This window comes from Solanum stenotomum, chromosome 4 (assembly GCF_019186545.1).
Source record: "Solanum stenotomum isolate F172 chromosome 4, ASM1918654v1, whole genome shotgun sequence".
In the NCBI taxonomy this organism is placed as follows: Eukaryota; Viridiplantae; Streptophyta; class Magnoliopsida; order Solanales; family Solanaceae; genus Solanum; species Solanum stenotomum.
The window spans coordinates 55,155,420-55,183,263 of record NC_064285.1 but is presented as its reverse complement, the minus strand read 5'-3'; the positions used below and the strand labels follow the sequence as shown (position 1 = coordinate 55,183,263).

Genomic DNA, 27,844 nt, shown 5'->3' with positions numbered 1-27,844 from the left:
TGGAGGTCATATATTACCTTTTAAACTATTTTAAAATAGAATAAAAATATCACCCTAGGTAATGAAGTAGCATAGATAGTGCTAGTGATGGAGGCAAAAATTTCAGCAAGACAATTCAAAGTATGAATAAGTAATACTTGAAGTCATGAAAATTATAAGAAGATAAATGAGACGGAAAGGGATGCATGCAACAGAAAAGATTAATCTTAATCCACAACAATTTAGTTCGCCTTATCATTCTTATTCAACATTTCTTTCTACTTTTGTCTTGCTACATCGAACCCTTCTTTAAAAAACAATATTTTTTTTCTTTTCATTTTACAATATCTTATTTTAATTTCAACTTTCATTTTTTGTTTCGATTTAGTGCCCCTTTAATCATTAGTATTATCTTTGAAAACCACCAATATAATATCCTTATATGATAATATAATTATGAATTATGAATAATAGAGAAAAAGAAACAAAATAGTAATAAGAATGTAAATGTAATTTTTTAGTTTTTGGGAAAAGGTAAGTACGAAAGATTGATAGTTTAAATATAAGTATTATAAAATTTTACTATTATGAAATAGTCCCAAAAAATGTTAGTGTATTTTACCAAGGAACTCAAATCAAGCACAATAGAAATTCCACTAAAGAGCACACAAGCAAATAATGGGGAAAGACACAGTTCAGGACTTTGAATATCGCTGAAAAAGTAATTAAGAACCACCACCAGCTGAAGAGAGTAAGGGAAAATCCATGCGAGAGGTGAACAATTTTGATATCTCTAAAATTGCTAATGCGGGGTTCAAATTGTGAATCCTAAATGTTTGTCACAATCAACTAATTTGATACTCCCAGATAAAAGTATGTACAAAATGCATGCTATTGTATGTTATGTTTCAGATATATACGTACACATCCGTTTTCCAAAGAATGTGGAGTAAGTATGGAATCAATAACGTGAAATGAGATTGTTCCATGCTCAAAATGGGAGGGGAGAAAGGAAAGGTCTATGAACTAATTATTTGACCCAAATAGGATTTGAATTGAAATGAATAAGCTATGAAAAGTAGTAGGAAATTTCAACAATAATATAGACTTGCAGGTGGGGCCTCATGTCAATCTATTACAAGTGTGTAATTTTCAAGATTGTTAGAATACTTGTATGTCGGAATGAAATTGAGAGTAATGGTAAGGTCTATACTTGAAATGATAAAGATACTACTAATAATGAGGCTTATTTTTCCCAGTGATCAACTATTATCTTAATAAAGCTTTTACCTATGCATACAAATTGAGTTAAAGCTTTAAAAAAAAGAAATTTTATAGTTATTAGGATTCAAACCAACAATGGAATGAACCTCTTAAACATTGAGTCAAGCTTTTCAACTGTGTCAAGGGGTCTTTGAAATTTCACCTTACATTATCACTTATATAGGTAATAGAAGGATGTATATTAGATTTGAGTCTTAGTTAAGGGATGATTTTAGCTAAAAACTTCATTCTTTTCATCACATTTGTAGAAGATATTTTGTAAATATATTTTTTTTAAAATTATGCAATGCATATTATTTTTAATACATAAAATAAAACACCACATAAGAAAAATCTCAACATAACTAATACAATATTATTACTCCCTTTGTTCCTAATTACTTGTCCACTTTTGAATTGACACATCTATTAAAAAAATAATTAATGACATAGTGAGTTTATCATTTTACCCCTATTTATTATGAAGAATTAGTCATTTAATTAAGAATATAATAAATAAAAAGAATTTATCATTTTTTAATTTGTCAAAATAAATAAATATTAAAAATAACTATAAAAGAAAAATGGATAAATAATTAAGAACAGAGGGAGTACTACACAATATTTACATTAATTTTGAACACCCCATCAAAAGATCCCTCAGTGAAAGAAAGACATTTGCAATAGAGACATTTTAAAACCTTTTGTATAACATTTTTATACTTTTGATTGAAATGTAAAAACAAGAAAGAACCGGACCACCTTCTCGAGGGTGAAAAAGTTGAAAATCCCAATGGTCAATATATCTCTCTCTGTTTCTGTCAGAGATTTTTTTTTTGCTTGTTTTTTCCATCTGTAATCCATCAACACCTTCATGTTTCTACCCTTTGAATCATAGCACCTAACAGTTCTACTACTATTACTCCACTTCAGTACATTTACATTATTGACTTCTACAGTAAGAATCTTTGTGCTCTGTTTTTCTTTTATGGTTATTTCTTTTTAGAGAGAGTAAAAGCAAGAAATTAAAGCTACTTTCTTGTATTGTAGGGTCTCTCTGTTTTGAATTTCTTCAACTTACCCTAGAAAATTTTATTGTTTGTTTGCACTTTTGCACTTTCTTTCTACATTCTCTTTCTCTCTTCCTCATTCATGGCTTTTTCTTCACCAACCAACCATTGATGAGTTCCCATCACTTGCCATTGATTGAGCATTCAAAGCTCAAAATCATTGTCTTCTTCATAATCAGTTTTGTCTCTTTTCCCACTATAACTAAACAATTTGCTTACTAATTGCTACTCTCCAAGAACAGGGCTTTTCAGTTTTGAACTACTCATACGAAAATGCTTTCTTCCTTATATATCATTAATCTTATTCTATTTACATTTTTCTCCTTCACAACTACCACCGCCGGCGCCGGCGTCTACTACCGGCACCGGCGGATTCTCCATCAACCCTTTTTTCCAGTTGTTGATTCTCTCCCACCATCTTCACTTCCTTCCATAACTAACCCACCACTTTCTTCTCCTCAATCTCAACCTCAACCTCAGCCTAAATTTCCATTTTCTACTCTATCACCGCCGGATATGCCATTAACGCAAAACCCATTTTTCCCAGTCTTCTCTTCACCGCCGCCACCACCACCACCTCCTCCGCTACCTTCTGACAGTTATGCAACCTTTCCGGCGAATATCTCCTCACTTATTTTACCACAAACTTCCTCTCATTCTTCCACCAAACCCATTTCTGGTAAACTCATTGCTATCATTATCTCAGTTTCTGTTCTCTCTGCAGCTTTTCTCACTTCTCTTGTCGCCTTTTTCCTTCATTACTATCGTCAAGGAAAAGTTGAAGAGAAAAGCTACTATCAACGAACAGATAGTCTCCGACTTGTCCCTCCTAATGCCACTCCCTCGGACGGTGTTGTCATCAAGAAACACCTTCCATCACCACCTCCACCTCCACCTCCACCGCCTCCGGCGATGGAAGTGCCGTGTCACACTCCCACTTCCAATAGCTCGGAATTTCTTTACCTTGGAACACTCGTGAGCTCTAGAGAAGTTGAATCACCGGAGCTCCGACCAGCTGACGACGTTGCAGTGAACTTCCAAAGACTTGGATCACCGGAGCTCCTACCACTCCCGCCGTTGCCACGTCAGCATTATCGGCAGACCCGCAAGAATGGTGCTACTGAAGTGGGGTACAGCGGTGAAGATGATGAGAATGATGATGAGTTTTTCTCTCCTAGAGGGTCTTCAGGGGATAAAGGTAGTCCGAGTCGAACTGTATCAAGCTCCCATGCAACACCATATGAAGTTCCATTACAAACCCAGAATAGATTTCCATACTCAAATTCGAATTCACCATCGGAATCTTCCTTGTTGAATAGTCCTTCACTAGAGTTCAACTTAAGCCCAAAAAGCTTAACGTCCAGATCACCTGATTCGTTGGTGAATTTTCTAGCTCCGCCACGGTTTATTCCTACACAGACATTTAGGGGATTTTCATCACCTCCGTTATCTTCGGGTGATACCCATAATTCCCCTTCAATAGTTTCAGATTCATCAGCACGGATTTCTGAGTCTTCACTGAGGAATTTGGGTGGTTTTGGGAGCTATGTGTCCATGAAAGTACCACCACCACCGCCTCCGGCTCCACCACCGAGGTTTTGGGAAGCTCCTCAAGTTCCAAAATCCGTGGAGGCGGAAAATGGAGGACCACCGGTGCTGATGGCACCATCTATGCCTGTTTTAGGTCATCATGTTAGTGGTAATATTAAAAGCTCAGAGGCTGTGGAGAGGAGGAATGATGAGATTACAAAGCCAAAGCTGAAACCTTTGCATTGGGATAAAGTTAGAGCTACCTCAGATAGAGCAATGGTTTGGGATCAATTGAAATTTAGCTCTTTTCAGTAAGATTTGTATCGTTAAATTCTTTCCGGTCATTGTTGAAAATCGAGTACATTCTTGTTTCCTAATTTTTGAAGGGTGTGATTTCCGTTGTAGGTTGAATGAGGAAATGATAGAGACTTTATTCACTGTGAATTGTTCGAATTCGAATCCAAAAGATGGGATAACACGTCTGGTACAGCCAGTGTTGAATCAAGAAAACCGGGTGCTTGATCCGAAGAAGTCTCAAAATATTGCAATTTTGCTGAGGGCACTTAATGTCACTAATGAAGAAGTTTGTGAAGCACTTTTAGAGGGTAATATCATGCACTTTGTCTTTTGAGCTTTTCGTAAATTCTCTTGAATGTTCACAACTAGCAATCGTTAATTAGGATTATGGTAAGGATAAACTTTTCAATGCACTGCATTAATTTTGATCCACTTGCTCTGGTCTAGATATTTAGCTTAATGTGGTAAATTGCCTTGTTCGGATAAACTCCTAAATAGGTTTGGTTTTTTAACTTTTATGTTTATTCTTTAAATGTGTCATTGCTTTTACTAGATATGTTGAAGTTTGTTGAATCTGATTGCTTGCCATTTATATTTTACTCCTGCTATAGAAATTTAGCCTCAGAAGTGTTTATTCTTTAGCTGAATGCCCGGTTCTTAAAATCTACTGTATATAATATTCAATCAATCAATGAACTGCTAATTTGGTACCACATTCTGGTGGCTTATAATTACAGTCTCATCCAGTTATATTGCCATCGCTCTCATCTTGAACAACAATTAGTGGTTATTCGATTTTTGCATGAGGGAACTGATTCAATTTCTTTTTGCTAAACCAAAATCAGGGAATGCTGATACTCTGGGAAGTGAGTTACTTGAGAGTTTATTGAAGATGGCTCCCACTAAAGAAGAAGAGCGGAAGCTGCAAGAGTTTAAAGATGAATCACCATTCAAGTTAGGCCCAGCCGAGAAGTTTCTCAAGGCAGTGCTTTATATCCCTTTTGCATTTAATAGGGTGGAGGCTATGCTATATATTGCAAACTTTGATTCAGAGATTGAATATCTTAAGAGGTCATTTGAAACACTAGAGGTAAATTGTGCTTATCTGTTCTTGAATGGTACACTTTATTTTGCTCGACAATATTACCTGTCATGATGGCAAATTGGCAATACCCCTATACCGCGTTGCTTCTTGAAATTGATTTTAGCTTCCTCCTATTGTGACCTTGCTATGCTATACTTTTTTTTTTCTTCTGGTTTCAATGTTCTCCCCTACCTGCTCAATCCATTATGCTACGTCAACATATTGGATGTCATAACTTTGGTCTGAGATTGCCATTCTTTCTCTATGTACATGTACCATTGTCCAGACCTCGTTCATGCATGAGTTTATTTAACTTCATTACCATGCCATACTTCTTTTATGGACATTCGTTCTTAATAGGGTCATCTGAAACACTGAAGTTTCTATATGTTGACTGTTTAGACACAATCTCATTGGTTTAACGATAAGAACACTGATGAGATTTTGCCCATGTAGAGAGTACTTGGGTCCGGCCCAATTTCCGTGGTTGGGCAATGTTCATCAATATACTTTCACTGTAGATATGCTGTGTTTGAACTTTGATGACATCAAGATGTCTTGTTCCTTTAGATTCAGTTAGTAGCTTCGATTTGATGAGCTGAATGCTGGATGTCCACCTCCTTGAAAACTAATATATTCATCCTTTCAGACTGCTTGTGAAGAGCTAAGGAATAGTAGGATGTTTCTAAAGCTACTAGAGGCTGTACTCAAAACTGGGAACCGCATGAATGTTGGAACCAACAGAGGAGATGCCCGTGCATTCAAGCTCGACACACTTCTTAAGCTTGTAGATATTAAAGGTGCTGATGGGAAGACCACACTACTGCATTTTGTTGTTCAGGAAATCATCAGAGCAGAAGGGTTTCGTCTTTCTGGTGCTGATGATCAGAATCCAATTGTAGAAAAGACACTGCAGGATGAGGTTGAATTCAGAAAGATTGGCCTTCAAGTTGTTTCCCGCCTAAGTGGTGAGCTTACAAATGTGAAGAAAGCTGCTGCTATGGACTCTGATATTATTAGCAATGAAGTTGCAAAACTAACTGCAGGAATTGCTAAGATCACTAATGTTCTTAAGCTGAACAAAGAGTTGGTGCCGAGTGAGAATAGCAGAAAATTTTCCGAGTCAATGAATGGATTCTTGAAGACGGCAGAGCAAGAAATTATCAACATCCAAGCTCAAGAGAGTGTTGCCCTCTCAATGGTGAAGGAGGTGACAGTATATTTCCATGGTGACTCGGCCAAGGAAGAAGCTCGGCCACTTAGAATATTCATGGTAGTAAGGGACTTCCTCTCTATCCTCGATCAGGTGTGCAAAGATGTCGGGAGAATGACTGACCGAACCACAATCAGCTCAGGTAGACAATTTCCCTTGACAGTCGATGCAGGGCTTCCCCAAGTTTTTCCTGGATACAACGTAAGGCAACACGATAGCTCCTCTGAGGATGAAACAACCCCATCTGCGTCATGACATAGTGTTATCAGATGACTTCCTTCGCGATAATAGGCTGGTTTATTTCCACTGTATAGTTTGCTGGAGCCTATGGATTGGTCTTTTTGATGTCCCAAGTGTAGTAGATATCAGTCTTGCATTTCTCATCTGTATTTATACCTTTCTGTAGTTGCATTCTAGAGCTATCTTATTATAATTTTATTGGTAACCGCTCTTTTTTTAATGATTGTAATATAAGGAAGTACAAGTATATCAGGGATTATCATTCATGATATTTGAGACAAGTAGTTTGTTAATGTATCAGGATTTGCTTTTGAATTATAGTTCAAGATAGCAGCCTGCATTGCATTTTTTTTAAGAATAGTAGACCTTAAATATAAGGCGAAATGGTCTGGTGGACCATTGAACTCTTGTACTTGTATCTGTTTGTATTGTGAACCCTTCTATTTACCATTTTGTCATCTGGACCCTTGAACCCATTCAAACCCAATATTTTGAACATTTTTTTTGATGTGGTATGGTGCGTGTGGCACAAACTCGTACACGTTGGCCAAAATAAAAACAAATTAATTCACATATGAATATTATATTCCACGTTGGTAAATGACTATTCCAACTAAGAATAGTCCAAACCTTCACGGTTTTTTCAAACCTTCGCGACTTTTCCACTTCTTCTCTCTGTGATTTCTCACAGTTCGTCCGCGATTTTGCTCAGTTGAAGCTTGGTTTCATTGCGATATTCGTTGTAAGTTCTTGCCTTTTGCGTTAGTTCTGATTTTTTTCATTTTCTTCATGCGTATCTATATGATTTTAGGGTCGATTGTCATTCGATTTTCTGAATTTTTTTGGGGATTTTACTTTGGTTTGGGTGTAATGTTAGTGTAATATGCTTTCGTAGTTGATGTATGACTTCAAGTGACTTCAATGATATATTTCGTGAATTCGAGTAGATTCTAGGACTTATTCGTAAAATCTCAATTTCGACTAAAATTAATATTTATTTCTGGTCAATTGTCTTGGGTATTGATAGTGTTAGTGGTAGTGGTCCATTGTTACATCAATTACAACAATTCATTAGTGGTCTATTGCTACTTTAGATTCTTGACAGTTGACACCTTGTTTTCTTAAAAAAAAAATTAGGGCGCTTTTTATCTTACAGTCTTGGTAAGTTAATGGCTTTAACTATAATTGTTTTTCTTTTGACTTTACAGGCATCGTAAGTTAATGACTTTAACTATAGTGACACTTCAATTTCACTATGGGGTTGTTTTGTATCTGATCCTACTTTAAGGTATGCCAATGGAATCACTAGTGTTGAAAAGATTAATATAGATGTAGATGAGTTGCATATTATGTTGTTTCATAAAATAGCACTGGAATTGGGGAAAATGTTGAGACATTTGGATGTAGAGTCAACAAGAAGGGTACTTTTTACATGTTAAATATTGGTTCTGTTGTTTTAAACTTTCTTAATGGTTTGAAGGGTGCTGATTTTGTTGATGTATATGTTGTACATCCCATTAGTATACCTTTAGTTGTTGAGGAGATACTTGTATTGTCTAGCACTAATGTTGATGTGTCCTCATCTCTACAAAAAGATAATGATGATGTGTCCTCCTCCCTACACAAAAATAGGGTTGATCTGTCATTCTCCCCACAAATAGATAAGGCTGATGTGTCTTCATCTCAACCATTTGATGAAAATGAAAATAGGCATTTAAACCAAAATCAGTCCTCCTTTAGTTGAAGAGCAGTCCCCTTTAGTTGAAAAGCAGTTCCCTAGAGTTGAAGAACAAGCCCTTGACCCTAGAGTTGAAAAACATTCTGATTCTGATTCACTCTATGATGTTGATGAAAAATTGATAATTTGAGTGATTTGGATGAGGAGTTGCTTTAAGCTAGGCAATCTAACATTCAAGAACAAGTTAAAGAGAAGGCTGATAGAGTAAATCTAGATGAGATATCATCTGGTCCTGTAGGTATAGATGCTGATTTTGAAGACATTTATAAGGAGAAGAGGGGGAGATTTGAAGGCAATTTGGGTGGTGATGACCCTTATTTTGATAGCTCAGATCCTGATAGTGACATTAGTGAAGATGAAGGGAATCCTGTTGAGAATGATGAAGTGGTAGATCCAGCACCTAGGAAGGAATGTACAAAGATCTACATTGATCCAACTGCTAAAAAGATTTTATTTAAATTGTATATGGTTTTTTTGAATCACATTGAGTTCAGGGAGGCACTGCAAACTTACTCTATTCAGAAGGGTGTTAATATTAAGTTGAAATCTAATGAGAAGGAAAGGATAAGGGCAAAGTGTAAGAACAAGGGTTGTCCTTGGCATATTCTCGGAAGTATTGATGGTAACACTGAAAGCTTCAGTGCTAAAACATATTTTCTTGTCCACAAGTGTTTTAAAAGAACAAGAAACAAACTGTGTATCCCCATTTGGAATAGTAAACATTATAAGGAGAGGATTATGAGTGAGCCTACCATTAAACTACATCAGATTCAGTCTTTGATACAAAAGCAGTATGATTTGTATGTTAGTAAGACAAGCTGTAGAAAGGCAAAACTAAGAGTTATGAATGAACATATGGGAGATTTCATAGGGGAGTTTGCTAGGTTGTATGATTATGCTGAGCAATTAAAGACCACAAATCCTGAAACTATTGTATCTATTAGGATATCCAAGAACACAAATCCAGGAAAAGAGGTTTTTATGGGCATCTATATTTTTCTTGGTTCCTTAAAAAGTTGATGGAAAGAAGGGTGTAAAAGGATTATTGGTTTAGATGTTGCATTTCTCAAAAGTGTATGTAAAGGTGAACTGTTATCTTGCATTTTCAAATATGGAAATAATCAGATGTACCCTATAGCATGGACAATAGTTGATAAAGAAACCAAGGACACATTGTCTTGATTTCTCAAGTGCATCAAACATGATTTGGAGCTTACAAAAGGTGAAGGACTAACAGTGATGTCTCATATGCAGAAAGTATTGCTAAATTATTTGTTAAATTTATTCTTTAATTTCTGGACTAATTGATATTTAACATTGTTATATGTCAAATTATCTTTATTTGACAGGGTCTTCATCTTGCACTTATTGATGTATTGTCGAATGCTGAAATTAGATGGTGTGCTAGGCATATATGGGCAAACTGGAAGAAAGAATGGATGGGCGAAGAAAGGAGAAGAAAATTCTGGCAGGTTTCCAGGGCATCATTTGAGGTACTTTTACAGTCCAAACTTGATGACTTGAGTGAGTTAGGAGAAGGCATTGTAGAAGCTTTGTTAAAGTATAACAAAGAAGCATGGTGTAGGACATATTTTAAAGAACATATCAAGTGTGATGTGGTTGAGAACAAAATGTGTGAGACTTTCAATAGTTGGACTTTAGGTGCTAGGTTCAAATTAATAATCACTATGCTAGAGGAAATAAGAGTCAAAGTTATGGAAAGAATGAATCAAATGAGAGAATTTTCAAAAAAATGGATTACTGATGTATCACTAATGGCTATGGATATTCTTAGAAAAAATGTTGAAATTGCAGATAATTGTGAGGTAAAGTTTAATGGTGATCTTGGCTTTGAGATTCATGATCCACCATATAAACATGTTGTTGACCTAAAAAAGAAGGCGTGTAGTTGTAGGTCATGGCAACTAAAGGGAATTCCTTGTGGCCATGCACTTACAACAATTCATTACAAGGATTGAATTGTTGAGTAATTTGTTGATCACTGGTATAAGAAGGAAACATATTTGAAAGTTTATAATAGATTTATTCAACCTATGACAAACATGAAGATGTGGCCAAAAAGTGATAGACCAACCATTGAACCACCTGAAATTACTGCCATACCAGGAAAAAACAGGAGAAAAGATAGTGATGAGCCAGTTAAGAAGAAGTTTGGAAAGGCTACAAGGAAAGAAAGAAAAATGAAATGTTCTGTGCGTAAGACTTTTGGACATAACAAGAAAGGATGTCCAACTCTGGTAATTTGTGCTTTAATGTGTCTCTGTTACTGAATTTTACTCTTGTTATGCTTTTGACTTTAATATATGTTTGTAGAAAAATGTTGCTGCTGGAACAAGTGCTGCAACTGTTGGAACAAATGCTGCAACTTCAAATGTTGTTGCTGGAACTAAGACTGGGCACCGGATCGGGTTGTACCGGTACCATTTCGATTTGTTCCGATTAGCTAGTCTTCGGGACGGAACGAGATACCGTGAACCGGTATACAGGATGGAACGTATCACGATTTGATATCGATGTATCGGTATCGATTTATCTCGATTTATTCTGATTCCATTTCGATCCGATCCGGTTCCGATTAATTAATTTATATTAATTAATTTATATATATAAAAAATAAAAGATATAGGCTTTCCCAATGCCCTAGGCGGCAGCTTTTCAGCAAAAAGCCTGTTGCCCCTGCCGACCTGTCCCATCCGGCCATTCCTAGTCCCCACTCCTCACTGGCCAATGCTGACTGCCCCAGCCCCCAACGGAAATATTTTCAACGTCTCTACTCTCCAGACTCCAATCCATATTCCATTACAACGACTATATTTTTCAATTCCAACACATAATCACAATTTCTAAAAACTATATATACTCCCTCTCTTTATATTTTTAATTACAATTTACGTATTTACAGTATTTAACAATTAACAATCATCAATTTCTCTCAATTCTCAATCTTTCTCAAAGTTTCAGACTTTCAATATTCAAGTTCCAAATTTCAATCATATTATTCTGTAATTGTAAAGATTTCAATAATCATTTGGTGAATTATGGAGTAGGAATCTTCTTCAAACTTCAAGTTTTGACATCAATTTTTCAATTTTCGGTTATAATCAGTTGTTCTTTACACAAACGTTTGGTAACTTCGTTCCACTCTCTAATCTTATATTTATTTTTTGTATTTATTATTTGTAAGTTGTTCTTGTTATATTTTATTTGTTCTTGTTAAATTTCGTATTTTATAATTTATAATTTATATCATGGAGTCTTCTAAAAAAAGTGGAGGTAAAAAAAGTATTGTACACGGAGTAAAAAATATGTTTACAAAAAATAATAACGATTCTAGTTCTTCTAAATCTAAATTTTCTCTTGTTAGAATGAAACTGATGAATTTACTCATGTGAATGAAACTAGTTTTTCTCATCCCGGTTCTATAGAAATTAATTCGGATACTCCTATAATTCCCAAAGAGGTTTATTAAAGACATTATGGTAATTATCAAGAAAATGAAGAAGTAGAAATTGATGAAGAAGATTTAGATGATACACCGACTAGTCCCGACCTCAATAGTATTGAAGTTCCACCTCAGGAGGATAATCCTCCGGTTGGAACTAGTCGTCCCCTATTGTTCCAACTAGAGGTAAGACCAAGGTACAACGTACTTTAAAATCAAATGTGTGGAAATTTTGTTATTTGAATGAAGAAAATACTTTTAGTATATGTAATCTTTGTAAACAACATTTTAACTATAAATCTAGTGGGAGTGAAGGTTCAACGGGGGGATTCAAAAAGTATTTGATGCAAAAACATAGTAAAGAGTGGTTTGCATATTTATCTTCTCTTAGTAGGCGTTTGGCCATACGATATCATATCACGATATGGTATCGTGAGATGGAATTAGCGTTTGGACAAGCTAAGCGATTTTACGCTGATTCCATATCATGAGAGGTGATACCATATTCTCCAAAAACCATGATATGGAATTACATGGTGATTCCATATCATGATTTGAGATATTTTAATACAATAATTGATCCATTAGTTTATATTTTGTTAAAACAACCCCACATTTATATCTACTAACCATTTGTTTCATATGTAAATAAAATTTATAATCACATCATTACTTTTTAAAATTTATTATTCTCACCGACATAAAATTTATTATTCTCACCAACATATAGTCACTTTAACTCACACCTCACGATTGTGAAACTTTTCAACATTCACTTGAAACAATTAACCGGCATGTTAAAATAGTTGCCGAGGCAATTAGTAAGATAGCACCAACATTTATACAACCAAAAAATATGACTGGTGTACATTTCAAAATTCGACATAATACTCGATTTTGGCCTTGATTTAAGGTAAAATTTCAATCACATTAATAAATTTATTTTATGGCCTTAATAAGTGCACATTTATATTTTATGTGTAAGTTATTAGTATTTAGTTACATATTTCCGCCTCATGGTAACTTTAAATTACATCCTTAGAATAAATATTATTTATTTACACAAAACTGTCTCATTTACGTCACATATGTTTTTAGTAATTCTTTATAAAATGTTTTTTAGTAGATAAATATTATGTTGTTGATGCTGGTTTCCGAAACACAAAAGGATTTTTAGTTCCATATAAAGGACTACGCTATCATTTGCAAGATTATCGAGGAAGTGAAAGAGAGCCTCAAAATGCCAAGGAATTATTTAATTATAGGCATTCATCTTTGCGCAATGTGATTGAACGAACTTTTGGAGCTTGGAAAAATAGATTTAGAATACTGAAACAAGACATGAACCATTATGATATTGATACACAAGTGAAAATTGTCATATCTTGTGCAATGTTACATAATTATTTGCAAAAATATCAAATTAGTGATGAAATATTTATGGTCTATGAACATGAAAATATAGTTGTAGAGGATATTGACCAACAAATGGTTCAAAGTAACAATGTTGATTCGTCTTCTCGGTCACATGATTGAGAAATGCAAGTTCAACGTGAGGAAATTGTTTGTACTATGTGGGAGGATTATATTAAAGACTAGTATACTACAATTTATGTTCAATTTTTTTTATTAAATTAAAGTTAGATAAACAATTACTTAAGTGGAGAACAAATAACTTTGTAATAATTTATTATGCGATTTTATAATTTTTTATTTATTTGATAAGATTGAATAAAAAATTGGGGCTATTTTAATAGTTTTACAACTTATGGGATTTTTTTGTTTATAAGAAAATATACAACACAAAAATTCCATATCGCATGTCCAAACAAACCTTCAATTTCATCTCATGATTCCATATCATAATACCATATCATAATTCCATATCATGATACCATATCGCATGGCCAAACGGGTCCTTAGTGTTTGTGAAGATTCTAGCATTGGAGCATCGGCTAGAGGGTCAAATATGGTTCAAGGTGAATTAAATACTTCGAACCCAAGTGGTCCTCTTACACATCGAATCTATAATAAGGATCATGATCGTGAAATTTTTGCAAAAATGGTTGTTGTTTGTGGTTTACCTTTTAGTTTTGGAGAACATCAGGGTTTTATTGCATATATTTGTGATACATATAATCCTAGTTTTAAAGGTTTATCAAGAAGCATAGTAAAAAGAGATATTTTTGAATTTCAAGAAAAACATTGTCAATTTTTGTGTGCCTATTTTGAAATAATGAATTGTAGAGTTGCTATTATCACTGATATGGGTCGTAGTCCTAATGGTTTTGATTATTTAACTGTTACTGCGCATTGGATTGATTATAATTGGAATTTACAAAAAAGAATTATCGGTTATAAAATTTGTCAACAGAAAAAAACTGAAATGTATATTGCTACTACTATGTTGAAAATTTTAAATTTTTTTGGTGTTTGTGATAAAGTCATTAGTATTACTTTAGATAATGCTTCTGCTAATTTAAATGCTATTAATATGCTAGAATCTAGAATTTGTCCTATTAGTAAATATGTTTTTCATGTTAAATGTGTTGCGCATGTATTAAATTTGATTGTTAGTGACAATGTGAAATTATTTGAAAATAGTTGTGATAAAGTTGATAATGCTTGTTTTTATATTTTTCATATGCATAGTAGTTGTAGAATTAATCAATTTAAAGAGCTTTGTAATGCATGTCAACTTCCGTTTAGAAATGTTTCGAAACATGTAAAAACTAGATGGAATTCCTTTTATAATATGCTTGAAGTTGCTTATACATATAGAGAACCTATTACTATGCAATTTAATAGTCATAATGTTTATCCTGAATTAAAACTTAATGATAGTGATTGAGATGAAGTAAATGAACTTAGAATATTTTTGAAATCATTTTATGATGCTACTAAAAAAATTTCTGGAATGTATTATTCTACTATTTTCGAAATTTTAATACATATATGTAAGATTTCATCTCTCTTTTCTGAATATAAAACAAATGAATTATTTACTAGTGCTATTGAAGTTATGTTACAAAATTTAAGAAATATTTTTTCCTATCCTTCAAATTTGTTTATCTGCAATTCTTTTCAACCCTGAATATAAAGAATATGGTGCAAAAGTTTTAGTTGAATGCATTTATCAAAATTTAGATATTAAACCAGAAGAATAACCTGATTTGGTAACATGTCAAAATAGTATAAAATTACTTGATAAAGAAATTTATGATAAATATTGTTCCTTAGATAATGTTGAAAATCCTCAAATGTCAATGCCTCAAGTAGGTTCCCATGGTAGAGTGAAACATAAACTTGGTCTTGACTCTTATAATAAATGTGAATTTGTTAAATATTTTGAACAGGGTTCAGATAATATTACAAACGAGGAAGGTATACCACAACTACTGAACTGGTGGAGGGCTCGTGGAACTCAATTTTCAAAACTTAGTAGGATGGTGAAGGATGTGCTTGCAATTCAAGGATCATTAGTAGCTTCAGAGGCAGCTTTCAGCGCGGCATGATTTCAAATTGGAGACCACATATATTCGTTAGCAGAAGACAATTTGGAGATATCGGTGCTTTTTAGAGATTGGATAAATGATGAGCGTAGAAATCACGGACTTCCAAAGTTAGATAGTCAATATGAACTTTTCATAGATTCAACCATTGGATGTGGTAGTGACGATGGCATGGAACTTCAAGATCATCAACGAGCTTTACCAAGACCAGTAGTTGGTTACGATCAATCTATAGCTGAGTTAGAGAAAGGCTTTACGGGACTATACAACTATTAGTATTACATTCGAGGCTTAGTTGAAACAGAACCCTTCCTAGAAGGTAATTGCGTAAATTATGCACTCTACTAATAGTTGTAAATTGTAATTTGTAATACAAATTTAAATAAATTGGATTGATATTTTTTAAATTTATCATTTGTGTCATTGTTTTATCCTTATTTTTAATTATTTTTTTAAAATTACAAACTTAAGTTATTTAAATTACAAGTTATAAATATAACTTATAAGTTATAACATATTAATAAGTAATAACTTATAAACTTCAAAAGATTCAAATCTTGAAATTTGAAAACTAAGCTAAAAAAAATTTTAAAAAAACTTTAAACTTAACTTGTAAACTTAATAGGTAAAAATTTGAAAAAAATATCTTTAAAATAAACTTAAGTAAAATTACATTATAAATTTCAAAACTATCAATTTAAAGTTTTTTTAAAATTACAAACTTAAGTTATTTAAATTACAAGTTATAAATATAACTTATAAGTTATAACATATTAATAAGTAATAACTTATAAACTTCAAAAGATTCAAATCTTGAAATTTGAAAACTAAGCTAAAAAAATTTTAAAAAAAACTTTAAACTTAACTTGTAAACTTAATAGGTAAAAATTTGAAAAAAAATATCTTTAAAATAAACTTAAGTAAAATTACATTATAAATTTCAAAACTATCAATTTAAAGTTTAAACTTAGAAAAATCAAAAAAAACATTCATATTTTCGTAATTCAAAAAATCAAAAAAACTAAATTTTTTAATTATTTTTTGAAATAGCTAGATGTGTTGTCCCGTTTATCTCATCCCGTTCCATTCCGGTCCGTTTCAATTTCATCCCGGTAAATAGTGGACGGGACGAAACCGGTAATTCCAGTCCGGTTCATCCCGGTACCGATCAACAAACTGGTCAAACTGTCCTGTTCCGTTTCGGTTCGTTGCGCAGCCTTAACTGGAACAAGTGCTGCAATTGCTGGAACAAATGCTGCAACTTCAAATATTGTTGCTGGAACAAGTGTTGCAAGTGTTGGAAATATTGCAACTTCAGATTTTACAAATGCTGCAATTGGAAGCCAGTCGAGTGTAAATGCAGGTCCAAGTGCAGGTCTAAGTGCTAGAAGGCCTACAATGCTTCATCAAGTGGTGTGAGGCCTGCAACTGCCTTGGCATCTGGTGGAAGGCCTACCAGTGCTACATCAAGTGATGTGAGACAATTAAGTACTCAACAATCAACTTCTAGTGCAGCTGGCCAAAAAAAAAGACTAGCACAGCTTTGAAAGGTGGTGCAACTCTTGCATATAAGAGACCAAGACAAAAAAAAAAAAAAGCAAAGACAACTGGTTATGGTCTCTTATTTGGATCAGGTGGCAGTGTAACTAAGAGGGTATGTATTTTATCATTTAAACACATTTAATTGCTTTAATTGATATTAGTTCATCTTTAAGTTAAGATTTTTGTTGTTCTCTCAGTCTGGAAATACTGATAGGGTGTTACATAGTGCTACATTGTCAAGTTCAACTCCTATCAATATTGATCTTGGTTACAAACCCAATGGACTAAGGTGGAAGGGAAGAGCTGCAATTACTCAAAGGCAGCTACGAGAGGAGAGTTACAGAAGCACTCAAGGCACACATTAGATTTCACTTTGTTTAGCTTAATGGCTTGATCCCAACTAACTTTATTTTGATTAATGACTTGATCCCAACTGCTTTGGTTTTGCTATTAGGAAGACTTTGTTTTTGTATATGAATGGCGCCTATATGAATTTGTGTTAAGTTGCTATTGGGAAGACTTTGTTTTTCTGTATGAATTTGTGTTTGAATGAAGTTGCTATTCAAATTTCTTAAGCAAATGCAGTCCACTATTGAGGCCAATGTCTTTGTTATTCCGTTTCATTATCAAATAACACCTAGTACAAATCAATATCTCTTAAAAATAACGGCTAGAAACCAAATAACAACAATCACAATAATAGTGATATCAATACTAGTGTTTGATCCTTGTCTTCCTTGCCTTCCTTGTCTTCTATGTCTTGCTTGTCTTCCTTGTCTTCTATGTCTTGCTTGTCTTCCTTGCCCTGAACTCGTTGATGGATTCTTGATGTTGTATTGTTCTTGGCATGTTGAATCATTTGCATCAGCCCATCGAAAGAATTCACACCCATTACCAGATGAATATTTTTGGCAACCCCAAAACATTCTTCCAGGATTAGTTGGTGTTCTTGATGTCTTTAGTTCAACATATATTCCACAGTAGCAACATCGAACCGTCATCGTGAAGACCAACAAAATCAAACCAACAAAAATACAATAGAATCACACAAAAAAAAAGAGATGAGTAGATCGAAGGAGAAAATAAAGGCGCCAAAAATAAAAGAGAAAAAAATTGAAGAGACAAGATCGAGAAAAAGAGGAGAAAAAAGCTCAAATTTGTCCAACAATGGTGTTGAGTGAAAATAAAGAAGAAGAGATGGCCTTTAAAGGTCAAAATCGAACCGTTAGTGCCTTTTTAAGGCGTCTCACGCTCTTGCTTTATGTGTATCACACGCTCCATGTGGAGCCTTTCCACATAAGATGCCACATCAAAAAAAGTGTTTCAAATGTTGGGTTTGGATGGGTTCAGGGGTCCAGATGACAAAAGGGTAAGTAGAAGAGTCCACAATACAACCAGATACAAGTACAAGGGTCCACCAAACCATTTCGCCTAAATATAATAGCAAGCAACGTCATAAATCGTAGTTGACGGGAGAAATGATGTGAAACAACAGCTGGTTGAGTTCAACATGAATAACTTTGAAGAGTAACCCTGTTAATACAAAGAGCATAAAGTTTTGTATACTTGCAAATCTAAGTGGCTTTGGAATATACACAACTTTAAAATTTGCCTAAGGTTTTAGTTTTGCAGAGCAGCTAGTATCTGCTTTAAATAACTGTGACATATCTTGCTTTGCTATGAGTTTGGAACTCAAAATCAGGTATCCTCAGTCCTTGTCTTGCTTTCCCTCACATATCTGCCAATTGATGCTAGTCAAGAACATGAATTTTCAGCATCCATCCGTTCAATCACACGACGTGCTTCTTCCTCTGTACCAGGGACGACATTCCTAACCCATGCACCATTTTTCAGTGAATCTTGATGGACAGTGAAAGTGAAATAGAAATTGTTTGAAACCTGTTTAACAGAAAAAAGAAAAAGACTGGAACTGATCAGCAGATTGTAAAACAAAGAAATAAATCTATCTGGAAAGCCTACAGTTTGGGGTAAACAGTTTAGATTCTTCCTTTATTCACAACAATGACTTCTGTTTGGTTTCTCTATCTCCCCCTCCTATAAGTCCTACCTTTTTCTTTTACTTCTTCTCTTTCCTTTTTTCCTTTTTTGCCATCAAATCTCTTCCCTGATTTTGGTTTTCATCATGGTCAATTCTAGGGAATAATCACATCATATTTGCTACTTCTCAACCCGAATCATCCAGCCATTCATTTCCCTGTTAAAATGCAATGAACTTTTTAACCATCACAATCCATTTACTATTGCAATATTTCAGTTTTTAGTCTGCTAATCATGTTGTAAAATATAGTCCATTAACCAAAAAAACTTCCTAACAGAATTGGTCATCCATTAAATATATTCCCCAAAACTCAACATAAGCACTCATTCGAATTATCAAAAAGGTAATCCGGTAAAAAATCAATTCAAACCAACTCAAATCTCACCGAATTTTCCCAACATTTGAGATTCAAACTCCTTAAATATTTCAAGGTAATCCAATAACATCCAGCCAAAACAAATCACAATCACACTAGTTTTGAATTTTTAAGCAAAGCTCCAAGTTTCTTCAATAGAACTTTAGCACATCTTCTTTACTTTTCAAATTATTTTGCTAAGCTACTGTATTAAAACAGGGAAAAGGTACAAGTACCCCCCTAGACTATGACCGAAATCCCAGAGACACACCTTAACTAAACTAAGGTCTTATTTTGTAATTTTGTACACCTTTTTGGCTTACGAGGCATCCAAATATCTCCCATGCGCCTCAACTGTGTGGAGTCACACAGTGTGCGAGGTTTTTGTACACCTCAGAGCTTCCATGAGAAACCTCCGAGACAGAGAAGTCAGTCACCGTACCTTTATTCCGGTGACTTTCAGATCTAACCAGCACCACCTCCACCTATGGTAGTAGTTTGCGAGAATTAACATCACCACAAGGTCCAACAGGTATTGGTGACTAAACCCCACAAAAAAATCTCCATCAGAAAATCAACGACGCGCCATCATGTGCCTGTCGGAGTTCTGACCCAGCAGTGCGTCTGTCACACGCGCCAGCGCATGAGCTGTCTCTGATCACTTTTTTCCGAGAAGGTTTTTTTTCCAGTCAGGGTGCACTGAAATTCCAAACCCTGTCCATATAATTTATCCAGATTCCGAGCACTTCCCGACGAGGGAGTCACTTTTCCGGTGATCTGCACACAGCTTCCGGCGAGTTTCTTTTTCCAAAAACTTTATTACAAACATATCCACAGTGTTTACACCAGTTTCCGACAATGTTTCCAGTGGGGAACCCACTTTCCGTCTACATAATCAAATTCCGGCAACTTTCCTAGTTTTTGGCCAGTTTTTCAACTATCCTGCTGACTTCAAAGTTGATTCTTTGTTCTTGGGGGTGTTTCAAACATTTGAAAACCATAACCCTTTGAGATCCAATCATGTCTTTCAGAGGCAGCTCATTGAGACTGCTCGCACTCTTCTCATTCAATCCCATGTTCCACTGCAATTTTGGGGTGATGCAACTCACATCTTGCTATTAATTAATCAGACGCCCTCAACTTCAATTCAGAATCAAATTCCTTATTAAGAGCCTATTTCGATTGACTTTTGTTTTTTGACTTGATTTCTAACCTATGTCTTGACTTATTTTTAACATTTTAACATAAAACCAAGTGCTTATAAGCACTTGTTTTACCCAAACACTCCACAAGTGCTTAAAAGCTAATGTCTTAAAACCACTTAAAATAAGCCAATCCACATAGGCTCTAAGTATTGTTTCCTTGGTCACCTCTATACTCTCTTCCTTCTTGTATCTACAGAAGTACATGTTTTGTTCATAACTTAGTCCCTAACCCCTGGGAAAAACAAATTAGCCCCTCGTGCTCTCAAATGTGCCTTTCTTAGTTATTCTTGGGTACAAAAGGGGTATCATTGCTACTCACCTGATCTTCATCAGTACCTTATGTCAGCTCATGTCACATTCTTTAAGCCTTGACCTTACTTTACATCTTCTTCTAATCATCCCGACATATCTGAGGTATTACCTATACCGACTTTTGAGGAATCTACGGTTACTTCTATATCTCCATCTGTCCTACCCATGCCGACTTTTGAGGAACCTACACTTACGCCTACATCTCCATCCACAACGCCGCCACGTCTGACTTATCATCGTCGTTCATCTCCTCCATCAAGCCCAAAATGATTCACGTCCTACACCAGACCTGCACCTACTGCGAAATTGTCTCCTCCTAATCAATCGATTGCACTTTGAAAATGTATACAGTCCACTCACAATACTAACACCCATTATATCCTTTTAAATTGTCATCATTTATCATCACCAATTATGCATTTGTATCATCTTTGTCCTTTGTCTCCATCCCTAAGTCTACAGGTGAAACAATTTTTCATCTAGGATGACGACAAGCTATGATTGACATAATGTCTGCTTTACATACAAGTGGTACTGGGGAGCTTGTTTCGTAAACCTACTGTTAGTTGTCGTAGGGTGTATGTAGTCAAAGTTGGTCCAGATGGCCAAGTTGATCGGCTTAAGGCTTGCCTTATTGCCAAGGGGTATACTAAGATATTTAGGTTTGATTATAGTGATATTTTCTCTCTGTTGGACATTAAAAATGTTTTTCCCATGATAACCTTTTGGAGGAAGTTAATATGGAGCAACCATCCGATTTGTTGCTCAAGGGGAGTCTAGCTCGCTATGGCGATTGCACAATCACTTTATGGTTTGAAACAATCTCCTCAAGCTTGGTTTGGAAATTTCAACAGAATAATCCAGGAGCTAGACAGGACTCATAGTGAAGCTGATCATTGTGTGTTTTATAGACATTCTGCTTCAAAACTGTGTATTTATTTAGTAGTTTATGTGGATATTGTTATTACCAACAATGATCAGGATGGTATCATTAATTTAAAGAAACATCTCTTTCAATGTTTTCTGACTAAAGATCTCGGCTAACTAAAGTATTTTTTAGGTGTTGAGGAGGTTGCTTAGTCTAGATCATGTATTGTTATTACGCAACAAATGTATTCCACATACATTCTTGAGAAGACAAGAATGATGGGATGTAGACCCATTGACATTCCTATAAAATCGAATGCAAAACTCCTGCCAAGACAGTAGGAGTCACTCAGTGATCCTGGGTGATAGAGGCAACTAGTTGGTAAGTCGAATTATCTCAGAGTGACTAGAACTGACATTTCTTTTCCTATGAGTGTTGTAAGTCACTTTATGGATTCTCCCTATGATAGTCATTGGGATGCAGTTATCTGCATTCACCAACATATAAAGTCAGCTCCAGGTAAAGGACTTCTCTTCAAGGATCGAGGTCATGAGCAGAACGTTGGATAGACAAACGCTAATTGGGATCACCTTCTAATAGACATTCTATGTCTGGATATTGTGTTTTAGTAGGAAGCAATCTGGTATTCTGGAAGAGCAAGAACATGTGTGTGGGCTCGATCTAGTACAGAAGTAGAATGTCAAGCAACGGCTATAGCAACTTGTGGCTAGTTTGGATTAACCAGTTGCTCAGAGAACAAAAATTTGAAGAAATCAGTTAGATGGAACTTGTGTATGATAACCAAAATGGCCCTTCATATCGCATCAAATCAGATATTTCATGAGAGGATTAAACACATTGAGATTGACTACTACTTTGTCAGAGAAAAAACCCTCTCTAGCATATTGTTACAAATTTAGTGAAGTCAAGTGATCAACTTGCATATATTTTCACCAAGTTTCTCATTGGTCCTCGAATTAATTACATCTATAACAAGCTCAACACATATGAGTTGTATGCACCAGCTTGAGGGGGAGTGTTAGAATAAGAATACAAATAAGATTTGTAAATAGTATCTTACGTGGAAAAGAATTGTCATGTAGTGTCTATTTATAGGGCTCAACGTAATAATGTAGAAACACGATTTCAATAATATTCTTCTATTTTATTTCTAAAAGGCTAAATCAATCTCAAAAGCTAGTTTACGAGTGATGATTGTCCAGGACCATATAAGAAAATAATAACACATTTCCTCAACAATGTGGGACACTCTAACACAAGAAAATACACATTTCTTCCAACGGTAAAACAGTTTACTCATATTACCAGAAAAGTAACTTCACAGCATTTGAACACTAGATTAGCTAAACCTTTACGCTGGTAAAAAAAAACAATAGATCAAAATTTCCTCGAATGTAAGTCAAAAGAGAGGTTTCATTTGGGTTTTAATCAAATGCTTACCAGATATATCTATTTTTGTCAGAAGGTAGAATAGTTTACATGACTGGATTTGCTAACAACAATAATTGACCAAAAAAATAAAGTTGTGTAAGCATTATTAGATGATTTTGAAGAAAAACTCAATGAATGAGAACAAACATTTTCTCCAATAAGAGCTAATTGTATGCATGAGATAAGTTGATAGTTCACCGTAAACTAAAATAAATATTGAAAAACTTTTAGAAGATCCTGTAAAGCACTATTACCAATAATATCAATGACGCAATATGTTATGCTTTAGAGTACACATGCTCACCTCGCTAGACCGCAACTCAGGGCGCATGACATGAGCTACCACTTCTACATTGATCAGAGGCTTAGATAAATTCTCTAGTTCTGTGTACAAAACACATGATTTGAGGCGGAGGAAATTTCCAACATCAACCTGCATCAAAAGATTAAGACTTAAATCTCAGCAATATATTTATATTTGAGCGCAAAAGCATAGCTTGAAGCATACTGCTTCTTTGCTTATAATGAAGTTGAGTTGATTATTGCCAGGATGCAAGATGGCTGAAACAGCCAAATACACTCTAGAAATTGTAAAAGATTGGTTAAAACCCTACTTAATACCTTCTTTACTTCCACTTCTAAGTGGCTGTAAAAGATTAAACAACTTCTAAAATGCTCAATTAGTACACTTTGGCCCAGATAAATAGAGTACCTCTGCATCAAACAGAGGCAAAAGAAAGTCTCAATGCTGGAGATTCACTTATTTAAAGATATAAACTAGAGTTAGAAATCACAAGGATTATTATGAATTCCAAGAAAATAGATGTTTTCTCAATGTTAAAAATATTATTTGATCTCTTAAGATATTACAACTCCACAGCACCATGATTTTAAAATTCCAATATGATCCAATAACCTCAGCATCTTAGCGTGAAAGGAAGAACTTGAATAGATAAATGTTCAATCCCATAAAGAAGTAAACAGTAAACCTCATGTAGCACGAACAATTAAACAAATCAGAGGCCGCCACTACTTCACCGCTCAACATATGCCACAACTCAAATTACCAATTCCTCGGATAATGACAATATGTATTCACTTTGTCAGTAGGATTCACATGGTATATCATTTTTTATTCTAATTCACTTCCGCACTCGATATGTATCAACATTTTAAGCTTTAGATATTTGTATGGCTATAAATCATCTCATTAAAGGTTAAGCGACAATTTAAAGTTAAATTGTTACTACTAAATATAGAAAGTCATTCTTTTTGGACGGATTAGAAGGAAAGAGTGTCACATATATTAGTACGATGAGAGTAACATTTATCCAAAGAATATGTCTCATGCAACATTAACTAGACATACTAGCAAACCGTAAATTATCACCACAAGGTACTCATTCTGTCCCCCCTCCCNNNNCCCACCCACCCAAATACACACACACAAAAAAAAATAAAAAATGAAGAGAGTAAATTATTACAAGGTAAAAGGTATAATCAAATATTGTAAATAGTTATGTACCATTAGCCAAACATTACTATATGTCATGGAAGTTAATCAATGATGAAAATGTGTTTCTTTTTGCTAGTGTGAGATGGATATGCAAGATTATATTCACCTTCAGTGTTCTGCAAAGAAGAATGACCAAGGTGTAGAACTAATACAATGCCTATTCAAAAAATGAGCCCTTAAGCCCAGTCAAGCTGACTAGGTATATGTTGTATAGGGGTTTAAAGATTTGACAATTTTGGACTTAATATAGATACTTAATAAACTCATAAATTAGATGATCATGCAGCTAACCAAAAATAGTTTGGGATTGTGTAGATTAAAACTATTCTTTCTTGGTTTTATGCATTAGGTTGAAACTGACACTAAGTTCCGTGCAAGGCCAATTTAAATTAATATAATGTATTACTCTGTTCAATTTTCTGTGGCGGAATATGGAGTGTGGAGGTGAAACTACTTAATTTCTGGTGTAAATTAGATCTTCAAGATTTTTGAAATAAAATTTATATATTTGGAGATTCACATAAAAGGTACTATAAGTCATAATAATCCAAAACAATCAAAAATAATATTGAAAACACTGTGGTCAAAGGAAAACCTTTTTCACTCCCTACATAGTAATAGTGCCACGTAAAATAGAACAAAGATATTATTCAATTTGAGTAACAACTTAGAAATCATATATTAGGAAAGAGTGGACCTTCAGAGGAGAAAGAATGAACAGTATACAAACTTTTGCTCCTGTTAGGACGAAACAGAAATTGAATTGCCAGACCTTTGTTAGTCATGTATTTTTTGCTAGATTTAGAATCGAAGTTACTGTTTTACACTATCCTCCCTCCCCTCAATCTTCCAAATCAGAACCAAGAGAATTTCAAAGTAAAGAATAGTGTGACTCTATGCTTAAAGGTAATCCTCATACTCACAGGTTTCAAGAAGTCAACATGATCAACTTCCACAAAGCAAGGTGCACTGCCTGCAAATGCATAAGCTGTTGCATAAGCCAGCTCAAAAGCTCTCCGCATCAAGAATCCTCCAAAGATTCGACCATGTATATTTCGCTGCTGTGGCTGGCAAATCAAAGAGTTCTGAAGACATGTATCTTTTATTAAAATGCTGTCTCTATCTGCTAAAGCAGGCATATCACAAAAGATTCGGCTCTCAGCCAACAATTCGTTTAGCCTATTCACTTCCTCACCCTGAATTTCCTTCTTCCGTTCTCCCCTTTTAACCTTTCTCATTTTGTTTCTTTCTTCAGCTTCTTCCCAGAGAAGTTTTTCTGTTTCACTTTCGGGAGATATCTGATTAATTGGAGCTGATTTTCCGGTCTTAGAATCTCGGGCCACAAAAGTGAAGTTTGCAGTTAGAGCTAATGACTCCGATGTACTGGATGCTTCTGCAAGAAAATATTGGTGCTATTATCCTTGCAGCAACGAAATATTAACATATAAACACCTAGGAAAGAGACAGTATAGCACAAAATCATTAATTTTATTAACATGAAAGCAAGGGTGTCAAATCATTTAGACATGAGCACAATTCTCATTTGATAACGACTCCGCATGGAAGTAGGAATAACCTCCCACGATCCACAGAAATCACATCTTCTAAACTAGACAAAGCAAATTATGAGTTGTGGAATTTACCTGGTGAAGATTGCATTACTTCCAGTTGAATCTCCATAGATGAACGACCAACCCATGTAACAGCACCCTCTATTTTCAGATCAGTATCAACACGAATAGGTTTCTTCAAAAGCATCTTGTCCACAGAAGCAGTAACTAGTATCAAGGGCCTAGTAGTACCATCATTACTGGAACAATGCTGGTGTGAAAAGAGAAAGAATATGAGGATGATACTTCAAAAGGAGGAAATTCCTTGGTGCATGATCAGTCAAATAATTCAAGTATGGCCAACAACAAACACAAATACATGACTAGCACAACTACAACAATAAGAAACAACAATTGGAATACCAAGAACAAATTAATGTGATCACAAATTGATGCAACTTACCACCAACACAAACATATTCAAATATAAGTATGCAAAGAAAATACCCTAAGTCCTCAAGGAGTCAAAACGTTTTAACTGTAAAGATAATGGCCGCTCAATGAGTATTCTCTAGCATATGTATCTGATCAAGTCTTCAATGAATCTGATACAAGAACATTACTACCTTGAAGGATATAGTTCCTGCCAAAGCATCAAGGTCTTCCAGCAACTTCCCCATCCTAATCTCATTCCAGGGGTTCCTATACTGCTCTCTCAGCACATAATCAGAAGAGAATTTGTAAAGAACACTAGTCCTACTCTTAGATGGGGTTTTAGTAATCAAATCATTTTGTGGAGTAGGATCAACTGGAGCATCTGAAAACCTCTCAAAAATACTTGATCTTGCTTCCCACAAAGCATTTGTCACAGGCGAATGGTACATACCTGGCCACAAACTGATCGGCTTTCTAATTGAAGAACCTGCATCAATTGTAGGAGAGCTATCCAGCGGTGACCTAGTAGTAGCCACAACTGGGATCGGATCAATAAAAGTATCGTTTGCTCCAATTGAAAATTGCTTTGTTTGTGAAAAAGGAGACACCATGTGATCGCAAAATGCAGTGTTGAAAATGGGTTTTTCATCTTTGGCTAAACCAAGCAAGAAATGGGATTTTCTATATAAATTGGGACACCTTTTGATCAAACAATGCAATCTTGATGATGGGTTACCCATTCTTGCTGTAAGGAATGGGGATTTTGAGATGAGAAGTTCAATATGAGAGCTGTTGTTGAGTTCTGGAGATCAAATTGCACCAAAAAGATAACTTTTGAGGAGAAAACCAAAATTCTTGCCTTAGAAGTACTGTTTGGAGGGAAAAAGCACAAGCACATGAGTCGATTCTGAAGTCTATGGTTCCTTTTGGCCATGTTTATGTGAGATAAGTGGAGGATGACTATATTGATGGGTAGAAATGGCAAGAAATTTAGGGCTCGTTTNGAGTCGATTCTGAAGTCCATGGTTCCTTTTGGCCATGTTTATGTGAGATAAGTGGAGGATGACTATATTGATGGGTAGAAATGGCAAGAAATTTAGTGTTTTTTATTAAAAAAAAAATGAATAGTGGTATTCTTTTTCTTTTTTTTCCCTATATAAT

General features: G+C 34.8%; 2 protein-coding genes across 2 annotated transcripts; one reads left to right on the top strand and one right to left on the bottom strand.

Moving 5' to 3' along the window:
- Nucleotides 1–2,191: 2,191 nt before the first annotated feature.
- LOC125861767 (formin-like protein 2) lies at nucleotides 2,192–6,946 on the top strand. Its single transcript, XM_049541628.1, has 4 exons — nucleotides 2,192–4,153; nucleotides 4,248–4,447; nucleotides 4,985–5,229; nucleotides 5,873–6,946. The coding sequence occupies exons 1-4, from the start codon at nucleotides 2,586–2,588 to the stop codon at nucleotides 6,689–6,691; spliced, it is 2,832 nt and encodes a 943-aa protein (XP_049397585.1). The 5' UTR covers nucleotides 2,192–2,585; the 3' UTR covers nucleotides 6,692–6,946.
- An 11,484-nt stretch (nucleotides 6,947–18,430) lies between these two features.
- Nucleotides 18,431–27,601, bottom strand: LOC125861772 (acyl-coenzyme A thioesterase 2, chloroplastic-like). The gene is made up of 5 exons (XM_049541636.1): nucleotides 26,875–27,601; nucleotides 26,342–26,519; nucleotides 25,622–26,091; nucleotides 23,487–23,615; nucleotides 18,431–18,830 (listed from the first exon to the last, which is right to left on the bottom strand). The coding sequence occupies exons 1-5, from the start codon at nucleotides 27,421–27,423 to the stop codon at nucleotides 18,687–18,689; spliced, it is 1,470 nt and encodes a 489-aa protein (XP_049397593.1). The 5' UTR covers nucleotides 27,424–27,601; the 3' UTR covers nucleotides 18,431–18,686.
- Nucleotides 27,602–27,844: the final 243 nt, after the last annotated feature.